General features: G+C 37.5%; 1 protein-coding gene across 1 annotated transcript in view; it reads left to right on the top strand.

Moving 5' to 3' along the window:
• The window catches only part of KLHDC1 (kelch domain containing 1), a 31,515-nt gene that overhangs the window by 12,930 nt on the left and 3,193 nt on the right, over positions 1-15,392 (top strand). Inside the window, exons 7-10 of the mRNA XM_005231582.4 lie at positions 772-855; positions 6,911-6,969; positions 11,767-11,879; positions 12,621-12,693. Coding sequence (XP_005231639.1) covers positions 772-855; positions 6,911-6,969; positions 11,767-11,879; positions 12,621-12,693 — 329 coding nt within the window. The remainder of the gene's footprint in view (positions 1-771; positions 856-6,910; positions 6,970-11,766; positions 11,880-12,620; positions 12,694-15,392) is intronic.

The following is a 15,392-nucleotide window of genomic DNA, read 5'->3' as shown; positions in this document are numbered from 1 at the left end:
CAAATACTTTATTTTAATAGTCTTCCAAGGGAACATGTATACTCACTTACCCAGTAATATAGTAATGCACACATTTCTATTTATTGATATTAATATGATAGTATACTATAAAGGTTCATAAAATCCTAGTGAGTTTACGTGAGAACTCAGTCGAAGTACATATGTCAGTAGAAGTATCAGTGTCTGACACTATTTTATGGTCTTTATAGGATGTTCTAAAATTCCTATAAAACTAAATGAAAAGAAAAAGAAATTACCTTTGAAAAATAAAAGCCAATTTTGCTATCTTTATTTCTGATTTACACAGGGAAGACTTCTTGGCATGTGGCTATTGGATATAACATCAAATTTTAAGATCTGATTTCCAGAGATTTTAGTACCTGTTCCTAATGGTTTGCACTTTGGAAAAATAAAGCTGCCCAGGAGTTATCAACAATAACTGAAGTGTTACTGTAATTTTATGCTTAGGAATTAAAGCTAAATTAATTGAATTTAACTTAAATGAAGCAATGATAAATGAGACCAAGAGGGAATATATTAAACATTAGCAACTGAGGGAATGTGATTAAAGCTGTCCTTGGCAATTATATGTATCTTTTAACGTCTATGGAGTCTTGGACATGACTACAAATGATTTTCCTTTTAAAGTTGCAGTTTTGTCAGCATATTGATGCACGTTGGCCTTATCTTTGCAGTCTCAGTGTTACTGACTTGCCACTATCCTCAGCTGGCACTTTGATGTTCTGAAGGATCTTATTTTGGTTCTTTCAGGGTGGAGATCCACCTCAGCCTCGAGCAGCTCATGCATGTGCTGTGCTGGGAAATAAAGGTTACATCTTTGGAGGAAGAGTGCTGGTTAGTGTTTAATTAAAACATTTTATTGGCAGTAATATTATTTCCGTGACAGCTATTTTTTTATAGCAAATTACTTTGTAGTAGAAAAAAATCCAAAATGTCTCTGGCCTAACCTGTATGTTAGGGGTGCTGAATCCAGGATGCTTCTTTTCATCCCCCTCTATCTTACAAAAATAAGAGTCTGTCTTTCTGTCTGTAGTATTAATGATGAAGCATGCATTGTCCCCAAAAGGGAAAAAAATATGACTGTGTGGTAAATACAAATGTTTATAAATAACAAAAATGGTTGATATGTGTGTAAGAGATGGTTCTTTGAGAGTGGAGCAAAAGCAAGCCTGCTAACAGACCAAGTTTAAATAAATGAGATGCTAGCACTCTGTGCTTGCTACAGCTTAGATTTATACATTGAACCTTCTGGCTTTTTTCCCCCATTTCACTGTATTAAATATAAATAAATTAAAAATAAAGCAAGTATTAAGTATAACTGGGATTTTAGCTTGTGCTCCCCCCCCCCCTCCCCGCTAAAGAAAGAGGGAATGTGTAAGAACCATCAGTTACTTACATACACATCTTTCATACTCTGATGTTTACCTTCTGGGAGAGTAAAGTTCAGAATAACTGTTGGGATACAGTATTTTATATTTACAATTGCAACATGGTTGTGAAAGGTAGAAAAGAACAGATTTCATTTGGCTTTATGATTTAAACTGTTGTCATTTTTTGCACATAAGTGACTGAAATACAGATGTCTGAAGAGTAGCATGTGATTATAATGGCTGGATACAAAGCTGTTAGTCTCCAGACGTTCAAGCTGGTACAGGATGCTGCAGTGTGTTACCTGATAGCACAGGCTGCTGCAGGCACAGGTCATTCCAGTCTTGTTAAGCCTCTCCTCTGCTCTTTGAATGTTGATTTTGCAGCCTCAGTCTTTACCTTTAACATGCTCTGTCCCCTTGATACAGAGTATGGGCAGCATACCGTAGAGATTGCTGTTAACAGCTTTATTCTGGGCATCCAACATAAGCTCTTTACCACAAGAGTAAGGTTTGTGTTTGCTTTCTTGATGGTTGATCCAAAACTGTACCATTTAATACACTGTGGGAGGATCTTAAATCTATTGTCCCTTAGGACAGTCAAAGGCAGAGTTAAGAGCTGTCTGTATAGGATGCAATCAGTGCATATTTAAATCAAGGCTAGATTCTTGCCATATAATCTTAACACTTCTTAGCTCTTTTTAATAATAATAATTAAAAAAAAGTCATAGGCATCATCCCCCTGGTTATCTGTACCTAACAACCTTGAAGCCAGCACTGGTAAGCAAGGAGATACTAAAACCTTTCAGCAACAGACTTAATTTATCTAGTACTAGACAGAGGAGATTTTCTCTTCAGTTGTTCTCTGCTGAAGCATTAATGTAAGAATGTAAGCCTTAGGCAGCAATCCAATTCAAAAAACATATTCCTGTCTTATGTCTGAAAACAAGGATGGTAGTAGGTAGTCTTAACTAATGCAAGCTCCCCTATCATTTGTAAAGTTTTTGCAAGGGTAGTTTCTTCACGAGATGGAAAGTGTGCCAGCTCTTTTTAGAGCTGTTGCAAAAGCATAGAGAAGATATTATTTTTAAAGGTCTCTGTATGAGCTGGAGTTTATCAGGAATGTGAGAAACAGATTCTGTAAGGCAAGTAAAAAAACCTTCCTAATTTAAATTACTATGTACTCTTCCATACTTTTTTTTTAAATTTAACTTTTTAGCTCCTTTTACCTACAGTTAATTTAGAGCCTCTAATCTTATTCAGCTGGAGGATGAGACAATGCTTCCTATGCCTACTACTATGAAAAGTAACAGTGAAGAAGCCCTCAGTGTTGTGTTTCTATAGTTTTGTTATATGAAAGTGAAGGAATTAACTGTTGGTTGGAAATACCCTGCGGTGAACATACGCCAACTTCGTCTTGGAAAGCTGCCATAACCTAAACCCTGTCTTCTCAAGTACTTGCAAATGAAACAGTGTAAAATTGCACTTTGTTCCCTATCCCCTGTTTTCATGCTGTAAAAGCTGTGCTCTAATGCAGTGTTCTTCTCAGGGAAAGTCTACAGTTCTGTTACAAAATGGCTTACTCCTGCTTGCTCAGACAGAAACCAGACATACAGATCAAAGCAGGTTTAGAATGGCCACACAATATCCAGCTGGTTTTTCAGTTTGAATTGCCACCCGCAGCTGCAGGAAAAAATGTCACCGAAGTAAATTTTCAAAGCAATCAGGAAAGAAAGTAAACAATATTGATCCTGTTTTTTCTTAACCATCATGTGTTACGTGGCCTTTTATACAGGCTCATGATCCCTGGAATTGTTGCTAAAGCCCCACCCCTGAGAGACAGCTGCATGCAGTAGCTTCCAGAGTTGTAGGTTTGGACAAACTTGATTTGCAAATAGCTAAGGAAATTAAGGGATATTGGGAAAGCTTGAAAAAGTGTCTAGTCTTACTTGAATCTTGTGTGTCAGGGAGCCATGCAAGTGAGCCCTGTGCCTCTGCTATGGACTTGCTCTTTTGTGCCTGCTGTATAAATGAGCCCTTGCAAATCACAGCTGAACTCAAGCCTGCAGACATGAGAGGGAAAGAAACCTAGATGTGAAGAATTAAACATGTAGCTCAGGACCTTCTGGCCTGCCATTTTATTTCTGAACACTTCCTCAGCCCTCAGAGCCTTGCTCCCTCTGGCTTTTTGTTAGGAAGGGCTGTCTGCGTGGTGCAGAGGTCTTCACCCCAGAAACAGAACAGCATTAAGTGTTGTGTCCAGGCTAGTCAGAGTTCCTGCATTGTGCCTGTTGCAACTGAACTGCTTTGTTACTGAAGCTAGGATCCTCAGTCAGCCTCTGCAAGTGACATTAGTAAACTGGAACTCGCTTGTCATTTCTCCACTGTGCTGTTACATGATTAGATATGCCCTAAAAGGACATGCCCTCTGGCTTCTATTTGACTACAGGATTCAGAAATACAAGAAGGCTCTGATCTGGAAAAGTTTTTCTCTTCATCAGGTAGCATCAGCTCCCTTAATACCCATTTTCTAAATTTTAGTGGAACCGCTTGGGAACAATGAAAGAGAAGAGTAAAATTTTGGAAAGCTATATTTAATTTTGTAGAAGAACAGCGAGTGTAATTTTCACTTTCATGATTATTATTGATTCACTTTGTATCCTAGAAATAAATGGAAGGAGACTTGCAAAGGTTAGGGAACATTCAGTGGGGCTTGAGGAATTAATGTAAGTTATGAAACAGGAAAGGAAAGGTAAAAGACATCAGAAAAACACTAAATTTCCTGACAACAGGAGTAACTTCTCCCCAAAGGATGAAGTCTTGCTTTTCTCCATAAATTAAGGAGCAAATACGGGGTTGCTCTGCTCCTCCTTCTCCTTCTAGTTCACCATAATACAAATCTTCCCAGGGAAAAGGCTCTGCAAGGAACCAGAAAGGGCCAGGAAGTGTCATGAGGCTTCTCCTATTCATCTTTCTGGGAGGAAAGGGCACCTTTTTCCAAACTTGGAGCTAGAACTGGTAAAAGAAGATGATGGTGATCAATATCAATTGTACCAGGATTCATTTGAAAACAGGCTCAGAAGTGTTATGTGGATTCTGTTCCTCCAGGTAAGCCCCTGAAAAAAACAGAAATGGGAGAAAGTGGGAAGGAAGGAGAATTAGTCCAAAAGTTGGTGCAAGTCGCATGTTTGATTTAAGTGGAAAATTTTCATGTAAAGAATGATGAAGTATTAAAACAAAAGTCTTTCTAGCAGCTCTTCACACATCTGATGCCTTAATGTATGCATGTTTGTATTTCCTGTTATCCTTTCTGTCGCTGAAGATCAGAAGATACATTGAACCACAATCCTTCTCGTAGAAAGATTTGAGCTGTAGTATCTGATTGTAAATCTGAGAATGGAGAGCTGCACAGTATTTACCATAACAGCAGTGAGCTGTAAATATGTCACCCCTAATGCCTTTCATCATGCTAGAAAGCTAATTCTGTGACAAAGCAGATCCTGGTTAATGTTTACCAGGCTGCAAATAAATGAACATGCCGTAGATTAAGTAGGATGTCTGAGGAGTCTTTGTAGCTCAGAGGGAAATGCAGAACCTTTGGTGAGGCTTGATGCTTTTAAGCCAATTAAGAATCATCTTAGGACTATCAGCTAAAAGATTAAATGTAGTTGATGCATTTGGAAATACATGAAAAACGGCAAGAAAACTTTGCAAGTGACAATACTATAACCTAACTGTGTGCTTTACAGTTCCCCAGTTAAGGGTCAGGTAGAAGGGCATTTTCATTTGTTAAAGCTGAGTCTTAGACATAAATGTCCAACTGATGCTGTGTTTTGAATTCAAGATGAGGTTGATGTAATTATGCATCTGTCAATCTGTTGAACCATGCAAATGTAAAGATTATAATACATTGATTTCCCAGGGACCAAGAAACTGAAAACTACTCCATCTTCTGCCTAATGCCTAGGAAAGGAAAGTCAGCGAGGAGGTCTTGAACAGGATCTTCTTGAAACCTTTATTTCCAACATAACAGCAACTTTCTTTCTTCCCTTTCTTTAATAGATGTCCTCGGTATCGAACTGTGTTATTCCAAGATGAGTAAATACTTTTAGTTCTAGCTGTGTACAGGTACAGCAGAAGATAGTAACTGCATTTTGCTTTCTGATTTTATAATTTGTTCCTTATCTCCTTCAAAGACACCTGAAGGAGCAGGAAACTAAATAGACTTGTTATGGAAGATGGATCTGTTCCACTAGCCGTCAGCTGAACCACACTTTATTGTTATATTCACCATCTTGGGGGGATAAAGTTTCTCAGGCAATGCACAAAAGCCCTCACATTCTCCTTTTCTTCAGCCTATTGGCCTCTCTGAAGGCGTTCCAAAATGCTAGTTAACATTCTCTTCCCTGGGACAGAAAAGGGCTAGCACCAACTTGATCAGAGGAGGCCATAGCTATCCTGAAAACCTTGCTGTTTCCTGAAATACCCTGAGAGACTTTCCATAGCCCTGATGGACAGCTTTGAAAGTCTCTCAAACTCACTAACTGTCTGAGTTCTCAGGGGTAAAACTACTCCTATTCTGATCTAAATGACAAGTCTAGTTTCTGCCTCAAAGGATCTGCAAGCTGGAGAAAGGCTTATTCTAATAGATCTATGGACTACCCTAGGAGAAAAGAAATTGTAAGGTAAGGCAAGATATATTTCCCTACTTCTCAGATATTGTTTTGTAGTGCCTAGGGGAATCACAAGTATCAGTCAAGTGTATTGTGAGCCATTGAAAATACTGCTACAATCTGAAGCGAAGAAATTCTTCCCTACATTCTCCCCTTGCCTTTGTGTTTCTAAGGCAGTTACTTTCTTCTTCTCCACAGACAGGCAGATATGCAAGTGTATTGATTTCCCATTGTTCTTAATGATACCTTTTACTATTTTTATGGCAAATGCCATAGGGTCATAAAACGTTGCTAGCAACAACTTTGTGAAAGGACTTGCATTCCAGAAAAGATAGAAAAACACAGATGTGATGAACTTTTTGTGGGATGTCATGTACTGAGTACAGTACCTACAAGAATATTTCAAGGAATAAGTGACCAGGCAAGAGGATGCATAGTTCTGATCAGAATGCAAAGAAAAGTAATGAGAGGAAACTGTATGTGGAGTATTACACCTTCTACAATTACCTGCTATGAATTCTATGGATGAAAATTGAATACATTTGCAGGAACGGAGTATCACGTAGTTCTTCACTTTTAAACTACTGTTAACAGCTAAAATTGGCCCCATACTGCTGTTGCATTACTGTAGATATTCCTGACAGGTAGTTTTCTGAGAGTTGCGTGGGGTTTTTGAGAAGAAATGCTTTTCATCTGGCATATAATACAGTGTTGTTTTAAGGCGCATGGGTACAGTTTTCTTCAAAATATTGTTACTTAAAATATTCTGTCCTGGGAAGGCCTTGCTGAAATACTTTGCTCATTGTTTGCTTAATATAACACAACGGGGATTTTATTTATTTGTTTTAGCAAACTAGAATGAATGATTTGCACTGCCTGGATTTAGACACTTGGACTTGGTCTGGAAGGTATGTTTTTCTCTGTAACACTTGAAGTTGAATGTAGCAGATTGAAACATATTGTTAAATAGTTCCATTGCTAGTTTTGTAGCTTTTCCAAGAGGAGAATGGGGGTTTGGGGACTATTTTAACAGCTGTTATATTGTGATTTCAATTTAATTTAATTTGATAGAGGTTATTAGGCTTTTTCTGTTCTGCACCAAAGCATTGATGATGCTATTTTAAGCACAGCATGTACTGATTTAACATCCTAATTTTCAAGATGGGTAAATTTTTTGTATGGAATTTTAGTTTAGATGTCTTTTTGAATACTGTTTTTACTATCTATATGTGGCTCATTATAGTACAGATTGAGGAGAGATCTCCCTGTCCCTAAGATAAGCATCTTAACCATTTTTTAAAAAATTGAGTAAAAGCATGACCTAAATATTTCAATTTTAAACTCAATCAGATATTGGCATACTTCCTAAGATTTGTTTGTTTGCGTATAGCATTTATGATAGTGCCTACTACGTGTGTAGAATCAGTGGATATATTGTTAGCTGATAGACAAACCAGCAGGTAAACAGTAACTAATGGGTGATAACCACTGTTCTGTTTCAATTCTCAAGGTAACCTAATAGTAGTTTCAAAAAAGGCCATGAAATACACCTTTCCTGAATATGTGCCAGTCAGTACAGATCTTGCTCCAGGCCTTCATGTGCTTCATGCAGCTATGATGGGCATCTTTAATTGCCTGTAACTGCTGGTCTGATCCTGCATCAAGTCTCTGCCCCCTGAGCCGAGAGCAAAGCGAGGGGGTAAACACAATCCTCCATCCATTCCTTCTTGCTGCTGATGGCAGCAGGACAAAGAAGTTGCACAGTGTCCTTTCAAGAAAACTTCCCTTTGAAAATGTCTTTAATTGGCATTTGTGGTTATTAACTGGTCAGCTTAATTCCCCTTTTTCTTTGCTAGTTGTTTTAAAATTAAAAATGTTCTACCTAAATGATGGCATTGTCCCTCTTAGACTGTGAGCTTTACCTCTGAGTGGATTGATTATTCAGATTATTGCTGTAGCTGCTTACGTTTTGTTGTTGCATGAGCAGCTGCTCTTTGGCTTGCTTTTTATTGCTTTTAGAAAGGAAACTTGTGATAGTTGAGTGACAAGTCAATGAGAGGAATTTCAAGTCCTGAAAGGAGGGATGTCAATGTCAAAGTTCTGTCTTAAGTCCTTGTCAGCCAGCATTACATTTTTGTTTGGCATTTGAAAGCTAATATTGAAGTTTTTAAAAAGTTTTTCTGTTCTTGACCTGAATACAACAGGCTGATTTACACCCCCACCCCCACCCCACCCCCACACACACCCTGTTACACTAAGGACGGTAATACTACATGCAGCCATTCCTAAAAACTGAAGTTTGTTCCAATACTCAGTTATTTCCATATTGCGATCCAAGAATAACTCACAAGACTTACCCATGATTTAGTATAGACTCTGATCATTATAAATGTAGGAGCCTACTATCCAGCCATTCTACAACACCTTTGCAAAGAGTCTTTGAGAGACTGGGAAAAAAGGAGATTTAAGAGAGACTAAAAAGAAATTAGGGGGAAAAAGAATCTTTGCAGAGTGTCTGCTGCTGTGGTTGCACCTCACAGGAGGTGAAGCATTTGTATGTATTCATCTCTAGAAGGGTAACTAATCAAAGGCTGGTCTTACAGGAAGCTTTACATACCTGAGCACTGTTCTTTGCTTACTAAAGTGACAGATCTTAGGGAAACTTGAGAAATATGGACTATCACTGACGACAGAATATTTAGATTAGCCGTTGTCAGCTGCATTGGGGTGGGGCGGGGCAGGGAAGGGTGCCTTCCTAGGACTAGATGATGTTTTCTCCAAATAATTTAGTTGTGCCTATTAATTATCTACTGTGGTAAATTCATCTTGTATTACCAGGCTACTTGTCAGCATGGACAAACATACCTCTTTGTGATTTCATCTCCTGGTTACAGAAGGAGCAAAAATCAGTGTATCTCTCAGAACAATGTCCAATCAGTATTTCCATTTTGACTCCACTTTACAGTCTGTCTTTGCACAAATTGTTTGGAAAATTATTTCTGGCTATGTGCTTCCTTTCATAAAATCAGTAGTGGTGGGTGTATTAGAAATTGGGCATTTGCAGGGATCATCTCCAATATAAAGAACTTGGTCCCAAAAGTCTTACGAATCCATACACAAACATTGTAAAGTAAGACAGAGTAGATAAAGAGGGTGGGGTTTTTTTTCTCTCCTCTTTTTTTTTTTTTTTTTTTTCTGAAATTTATATAGCAAAGAAATGCTTGCTGAGACCAATAAAATTAAATATTAAGAGTGTGAAGTAAAGAAAATAACTATATCCTTTAAGCACCAGCAATACTTTTAAATAATTCTAACCAGACAATCCATTTCCAGCTGAAAACTGCCTCTAATAAGCCCTCGTGTCATTCCAGTATTTTACAGAGGGGTAAATTACTTCAGACTAGTTTGCTGTCAGGGTATTTTCTCCTCTAGGTGTTTTTTGGCAAGGAGACTTCCCTTATGCTGTAGCTTCAGATTCCTTTCTACTGAAATTTCTGATCTAATGATGAATTAAAAACTGGGCAAGATGCAACCTTTCTCGTCTTGATAATAGAATTTTCAGCCGTTCTGCAGCTGCAAAGAGATTGCCTTTGATTGCCCATGTGAATTATCACCAAATGAGACTCAAGGATTTAATACAGATTAAAAAGTTTAGCTGTCTGAATGCTGCTGACCAAGACAAGTTTACTGCAGGTGTTTGAGGTTCTTCTGTAAGGTACATGTCTCCCAGCAAAGAGGGCTTGGTTTGTGCAGTCCTGCATTTGGATTCACTTATCGGACATCTCCTAAAAGAAAAATTCCAAATGCAACGATGGTTTTACTTAAAGCCCCATGGCTTCTCATTAACCAGTCATGTCTTCTTTTTCTTATGCAACTTTATGTAGATTTCTTAAGGAATTGCATAATATTAACCTAACTAATCCAGTAATATCTTCCAGCATGAGATTGCAGTGTTTATTTCAGTTGCCACTACCCAGAAGTTACCTTGCTTTCCCTGAGCTCCACTGACTTGTTACTCAAAATGTTCAATATTATGTTCTTTCTCTTACTGTGATTTTTGGGGGTTTTGTATCAGTGGTATGAAGGATTGAAACATTATCAGCCATCAGTATCTGGTATATCTATATTTCTAAACATCAAAGCCTGTTTGTGTCTCTGCACAGTCTGCCCCTTTGCCAATTTTAGAAGCTTCTCATGCAAGAGTTGTGCAAAGCAACTCAAACATTGTGACTTGGCTTCAACTTCAGTGCCAAATTTAGTAGGACGGTTTTGCAATCACTGTTTAATTAGCTATGATTCTTCAGGCTTTGCTTCCAGATGGAGAACTGCTTAGCAGTCACCAGTAGTGAAATTCCTTTAACTGAACTGCAGATGCCTGTATTACTCACCCTAGGCTTCCTCTGAGCTCACTTAAGAGAAACAGGCACTTCTTGGGCATGAGACGACTGCTGCTAAGGCAGACATCTAAAATAAATCAAGAGTTGCGCTTTTCAAGGACCTGTTTCTTTTCATTGATAACAAAGGAAATACAGCTGACTGTCTGCGCTGCTCATATTGTAGATTGAGCACACGTCTGTGTATATTACAGTTGCCTCACTTCAGGAAAGTGGAGGGAAAAAAAAGTAACTGGTTCTTTGAGAGCTATAGTCTACCTGGATTGAATATTCCTTTCTTACTCCCTCTGGACAGTCTCCGACTAACGTTCTGACCCCACGAGAGGCCTTAAAGGTGTTTGCACTGGCTTCTTCCATCATCTTTCCAAAATAAGGATGTACTGAGTATGCGGTGGCCTAGATTCTTTGTATCTAACCAGGTACTTTGCAACAGAAGTTCGTCTTTTTGCTTAGTAGCCAGATACTAGGTGGGCTGATGCCCTCTGGAGGTTCTTACTCTTGCTAATTGTTGGGATCCTCCTAAGACAGCTGAATATGTAAACTGATGCTGTGGATTCAGGCCACCTGCTGTAGGTAATCCCTTACGTTCAGATTCTTTACTGTTCAGTTTCTCATCTTGAGCACACCTAACTGTGCAACTAAAATGAAATCAATATCAAATCCCTGTTTTTGTAACATGAACAGATTTTTGGGATAATAAACCTGAGTCTGTTTTGTACTTAGGAATTCCATGTTGTACTAAAATTTATCTCAGAAGTTTGGGTGACGATTTAACCATTGTCTTAAAAGGCACAGTGGTTGAAGAGGTAGTAGCTTTTGGATAAAAGGTAAAGCCACAACACTTGCATAATTTAAGATCATTTTCCTAGGAGCAGAGAAACTCTAGACCCTCAGAATTCATTAAATTTTATCTCAAATAACTTAGTCTGTTTACCTACATATATTGTGCAGTTTATTTGAATATGTATGTGGTCCTTTCTTTGCTGTCCTAAGTGCCTTCAGTTGTACATTAAGTAGTAGCTTTAGTGATCTTAAGAAAACAGACAACCAAAATAACAATCAATGCTTTTGTCCTTAAATTTGATACTTATAGAACTGATTGTTTAGAGAACAGTTACTACAAGAAATTACTTCACTTAGATTTTAACACCATTCATCTTAAGAGTAAATTCAAATTGTGTGAGTGCAGCTTTTTCACTCGGAAAATATCCAAGTTTGTTCTAGGACAAGCTAAGTGAACTATTAAAATTTCTGGCAGGCTAATTTTTAGCATTAATTGAAAATTTGTTTTTGTTTATTTGTTTCACCAAGAATTAATATCAATGGAGAGAAACCAAAAGACCGATCCTGGCACACGTTGACTACGATAGGAGATGACAGACTTTTTCTTTTTGGTGGACTAAGTTCTGATAATGTTCCTTTAAGTAAGTAATTTAGAGATTATAATTCTGTTGTACACTTTAACACTAACATCATTTAGTGTGCACATTTGTTGTCTTTCTCAGGCTACTTAGACCTAAATCTTGTTAGAGAATTTTCATGGCGCTTGAGTATTTCTCTAGCTATCTTATTATTTTTATAGAAATATAGGAGCACATAGTATATAGTACAACAAGAACATATGATAATAAATCTTTCATCAAACTGTCATCAAAAAGAATAAAGGCAAGAGTCTGATGCATTTTGATATGAAAAAGGTGTAATTTGATATCAATAGAAATTGCAGGAGAAGATACAAATAATAATGTCGACATAATGTAGATTTTTGGATTAATAACAAATCACAGGTACAAAACGTTAAATAGGAAGTAGGATAATCTTATACTGAGTTCCTTTTCTAGAAGAGGCAACTTCTTTTCATGAAAAAATGTGAAATCAGTGAAAATAGTTTTGAGTGTCACAGATATATTCCACTGAGAGGGGGTGATTTTTCTCAGTGTATCCGAAAGGAAAAAAGTAAGTGTATTTTAATTCCAGATTTCAGTGTGGTGATCTTTCTGTGACTGAATGGTTAAATCACAAAGACTGAAAAGATGCAAGTTAATGTAGTGATGATGTTACTGTTATCTTAATATGTGCTCTTAGAACACAGAGCTTTTTGTATAAATAAAAAAGGTAATACTTTGTCCCACGAAAAAGTACTAATGTATGTTCTTATATTGTAGGTGATGGCTGGATTCACAGCATTACAACAAATGGATGGAAACAACTTACCCATTTGCCGAAGAGTATGCCTAGGTATACGAAAATAGATATTTTGCTGAAATTAAGGAAATTATAAAAAATAAGTACTTCTAAATTATTGGATAGTATTTTTAAACTACATTGTAAGAATACCTTAGAAAATTAATGCCATATGATTGAATAGTTTGTTTTACTAACTTATGTTCCTTCACACCTGATACAGCATTATTACTTTCTGTATTTGTTATAGTTGATGGTTACTTGCATTAGAAGAGTTTTTGTAATGAAGGATCTGGGTGTCCAATTAACTTGGTGTTTGATAGCCAAATTATTTTTATATAAGAAAACGTATCTTGCATAACTTTTGAGGAACTAATAATCTATAAGAATAATAAAAGTTGATTAATGTTGATACATTATTAGAAGCACTGGGGGGGGGGACAACCATGAAAATGTTGATGCATCTTTCAGGGTTCAAAAGTACTATGAAATACCTTCTTGCTTGTTGTTTTTTTTTCTTTTTTTTTCTAAGCAGCAGTACTAAGCAGCACAGTAAATGACTGCAGAGTTTTGTTATTTCGAGGATTTAACTGCCAACCAAAACCAACCTGGTTCTAGAATGTGTGTTGTTCATACTGGCAACAATACTGTCTCTTCCAGACAGCTCCCCTTCCCTGTGTTTGAAGCATTCCTTGCATTTATAATATAAATACTATTAAATTGATTTGCTGTAGATAGTAAATATAAGTTTTTCATGGAGTTCATTCAATACAATCACCCAGGTACTCTCAGCACAATTTTATATCATTCCTTTAGCACAGTGTACAATTCTGGTCTGGCATTTGCATGCTTCTTGCTTTGCATTCTGTTTTCTGTTACTGAAATATCTTTACCTCAATTAACTTTCTTCCTGTTTTATCCTATTCTAGGGCGTCTTTTAAATATAGCAGCACCGTAGATCAAGTTTTCTGTTTTCTTATATTTCAAACTCTTCAAGCCCAAATAAACTTATACCTTAGCTTCATAGAATATTTTCTGTCTTTTTACAATTAGTGAACTGATATATGAAGGGACTGATGACTGCCTTAAATAGAAAAGCACATCATTAGCAGTCAAGGATCGTGTCTGTCTTGGTGTTCAGTTCTTTACATGGATGGTCTCATAAAAGTTAACTGCTGAAATGGCAGACTGCCTCACCTTGTGTAATTATTTTTACCGGTGCATCATGGAAAAGGATGGGGAAGGGACAGAATGTGCTTTTTCTGCAGGCAGCAGCCTAGGGAGCTGCAGCTCAGCCTTTACTCTGCAGTTAAGCTGGAATAACATTTGTGCCTCCAGTGGTGGCAGGGCTGGATGTGAGGAACCTGTGACTCTTGAGCCCCAAGTGGTTTTCCAGCAGTCCGAGGGCAGATTCCATACAGGGCTACAAAGTGGAATTGTCACTTGGCTGTGCTGGCAGAGAGGCTATTGAGCAAGCTCTCTTCCTTGCTGCAGCAGAATCACCAAAGAGGCTTCCAGAGGCTGGTGCTGCTAAATTTGCTGGGAACTGTACAGCACACACAGCCCAGACCCCCTCCTACAAGAACAGAGCTTTTGGGTCACAAGCTGACAAGAGTCTCAGAGCTCCCTCAAGTCCAAATGTGTCCTGTGGTTCTCCACTATCTGAAGATTTTAGTGTGCAGTTTGTAGGCTGAAGGCAGTTGCCTTTCATTGACCTAATTCTTTATTGAAATAAAAGACCTCCCCTGTAGTTGGGTTGTTGGTTGTTTTTTTTTTCCCCTAAAAAGAGAAACTTCAATAACCTTTTTCAGGAAGTCCTGGAAACTTGCATAAAAGGAGACATGCCAAAAGCTGGTCTATATACTGAACTAATTTGAATGTGAAGTACTTAGTTGTACCATAATTGTATCCCTATACTTACACAGGATTACTGCTGGATCTGTGCAGCTGAAAAAGGTTTAAATCAGTTCTGTCACTCATATGACTTCACAGCAGGACTTAAAATGTACTGGTGATAACACGTATATGTGTACTTTTTTATCATTTCCATTATTTTATAAAAATACGTGGTATATCACACATGCATGAACGTGTTTTCCTAATGCTTCTGCGAAAGTAATTCCCTCCTTAAATTCTGTAAAGAATCATTTCCTTCAACCTTAATTTTTAGTAATTGATTTCTGAAAAATTGTCTTCCAGGTTATAGATCTCTGATTCTGTATTGGTAGAACATACTTTTCTTCTTTCTGTCCATCAGTTGTACTTTAGCTAACATTTTGCATGCCAGGTTGAAGTATTGAACAAATTGTATGTTTAAATTACAGACTCCCAGTGTTTTCATTACAATGTATTTCTGTTGTTCTAGTTAGAAAAGCTGTGTAAAAAAAGGTTATCAATTATTAGATTATACATCTGTATGATTTAAATAACATGCTGTATTAGAATGTTTAGGTGATAACTTAGAGCAGCTGTGAGAGGACATAAACTCTGTCAGTCTGTAGAAAAAGCATCAGGTTGCAAGCTAGGATGTCAACAAAGTCAAGGCAGGAAAGGCTCCCCAGTGTTCTTCAGTGATGAAGTCCAGGCCAGAGTTTTCATAATGCAGATAAGCCAGAGACAGATCTATCTACAGGTATGAGGAAGGCTAAACTGTATCCCACCTTTTCTCTGTGGAGAATGGTGAATAATTACTGATATGAATGGAGAAAGAAAGAAAATTTACTTTTGCATGAAAGTTCCGGTGGTGCATATTA

Source organism: Falco peregrinus, chromosome 1 (genome assembly GCF_023634155.1).
Source record: "Falco peregrinus isolate bFalPer1 chromosome 1, bFalPer1.pri, whole genome shotgun sequence".
Lineage (NCBI taxonomy): Eukaryota > Metazoa > Chordata > Aves > Falconiformes > Falconidae > Falco > Falco peregrinus.
This window is presented reverse-complemented; position numbering and strand designations above follow the sequence as displayed.